We start from the raw sequence: 1772 nt of genomic DNA on the forward strand, positions 1-1772 counted from the left end.
TGATGATGATGATGATGATGATGGTGATGAGGATAATGATGATGAGGATAATGATGATGAGGATAATGATAATGATAATAATAATAATAATAATAATAATAATAATAATAATAATAATAGTAACAAAAATAGTAACAACAACAACAACAACAACAACAATAATAATGATAATAATAATAATGATAATGATAATAATGATAATGATAATAATAATAATGATAATGATAATAATAATAACAACAACAACAACAAAAATGGTAAAAACAATAATAATCATAATAACAGTAACAATGAAAATGTCACGGAATCTGTAAAAAGAAAAGTAAAGAAAAAGCTCAAATCACACACACACACACACACACACACACACACACACACACACACACACACACACACACACACACACACACACACACACACACACACACACACACACACACACACACACACACACACACACACACATTACCTAAAATCCAAAATCCTGGCCCCATCTCTCCCCAGGTACGACTTTTACCTCGTGAGCCAGCGTGTGACCCAAGGGACAGTCACCCCGACGTCTTATAATATTCTCGAAGACATCAACTCCAACCTGGATGCTGACAGACACCAGAGGTTGGCTTATAAGCTGACTTATCTCTACTACAACTGGATGGTAAGTGAGGGTCAGTGGAGTTGGCAGTGGAGTTATGAGTGTGTGTGTGTGTGTGTGTGTGTATGTGTGTGTGTTGGGGGGGGGGGGAGAGGTGGGTAAGGGGGGTGAGGGGTGGAGGAGTGTGTGGGTATGGGTGTGTGTGTGTGTGTCTGTGTGTGTGTGTGTGTGTGCGTGTGTGTGTGTGTGTGTGTGTGTGTCTGTGGGAATTTCTTTTGATGTATGTGTGTGGATCTTTTTACATAAATGAAATTGAAATCAGTGTCGAATGTAATAAAGAAAAATCGGTATTGAATAATAATTCATCTCTTTTTCTTTCACTCCTCCCCTACCCACTCCTTAACCCCCCCCCCTTCAATTCCTCACTGCCCTCTACCACCTCTCCTTTCTTCCCCCTTCCCCCATCCCTACCACCCTCAGGGCCCTGTGCGAGTACCTGCGCCTTGCCTCTACGCACACAAGCTGGCTTACATCACGGGCCAAGCCATACATGACGTGCCCCACCAAGAGCTCTGTGACAAGCTTTGGTATCTCTAAGGCGCCCTGTGACACCTCTTGACGCTGCATCTGCCACGGATGATGTGCTGGATTGACACTCGACACGTTGACACCAGTTATTGGTATTCGTGGAGACCGAACGCTGTTATTTGGTCCCCAGAGCTGGTGGCATTGATTAAACTCTACGGTGCAGAACCCATGTTTCACTTACTCTTTTTCTTTTATGGCCGCGCGTAACTTTTGTATAGTGGTCTTTGGCATTTGTAATATATATTATAGCATTGATTGAGCATTTTTAGCGATGGCTTATTTCCTTGTCATCACATATTTCATTTACCTAAATACCAAGCATTTATCATTGCTTTAGCCTTAATAACCGTTTTTATTTCTGTTTTTTTCGAGTAGTTTTTCCTTTCTAATCTTAATCATTCGTATTTTGCTCTATTTTGTCTCTTTCTTTCTGTATTTTTCTCTCTTTTTATCTCTCTAATTCTATATTTTTCTCGCTTATTATTCTTAATTTTTTTTTACAATTCTTTGAGTCTTCTAAGCGGACGTAACCGGTTCTGACTCGAGAAAGGTTAGTAATAATTATGACATAAGTCATGTTAGTTCGAATTAT

The 1772-nt window shown here is 39.7% G+C and overlaps 1 protein-coding gene across 1 annotated transcript in view; it reads left to right on the forward strand.

The window, feature by feature from the left end:
- LOC119596487 (piwi-like protein Siwi) overlaps positions 1 to 1772 on the forward strand; it is a 21400-nt gene extending 19628 nt beyond the window's left edge. Inside the window, exons 17-18 of the mRNA XM_037945760.1 lie at positions 505 to 655; positions 1073 to 1772. Of these exons, the coding sequence (XP_037801688.1) occupies positions 505 to 655; positions 1073 to 1189 (268 nt within the window). The 3' untranslated portion in view covers positions 1190 to 1772. The remainder of the gene's footprint in view (positions 1 to 504; positions 656 to 1072) is intronic.

Source organism: Penaeus monodon, chromosome 38 (genome assembly GCF_015228065.2).
Source record: "Penaeus monodon isolate SGIC_2016 chromosome 38, NSTDA_Pmon_1, whole genome shotgun sequence".
Lineage (NCBI taxonomy): Eukaryota > Metazoa > Arthropoda > Malacostraca > Decapoda > Penaeidae > Penaeus > Penaeus monodon.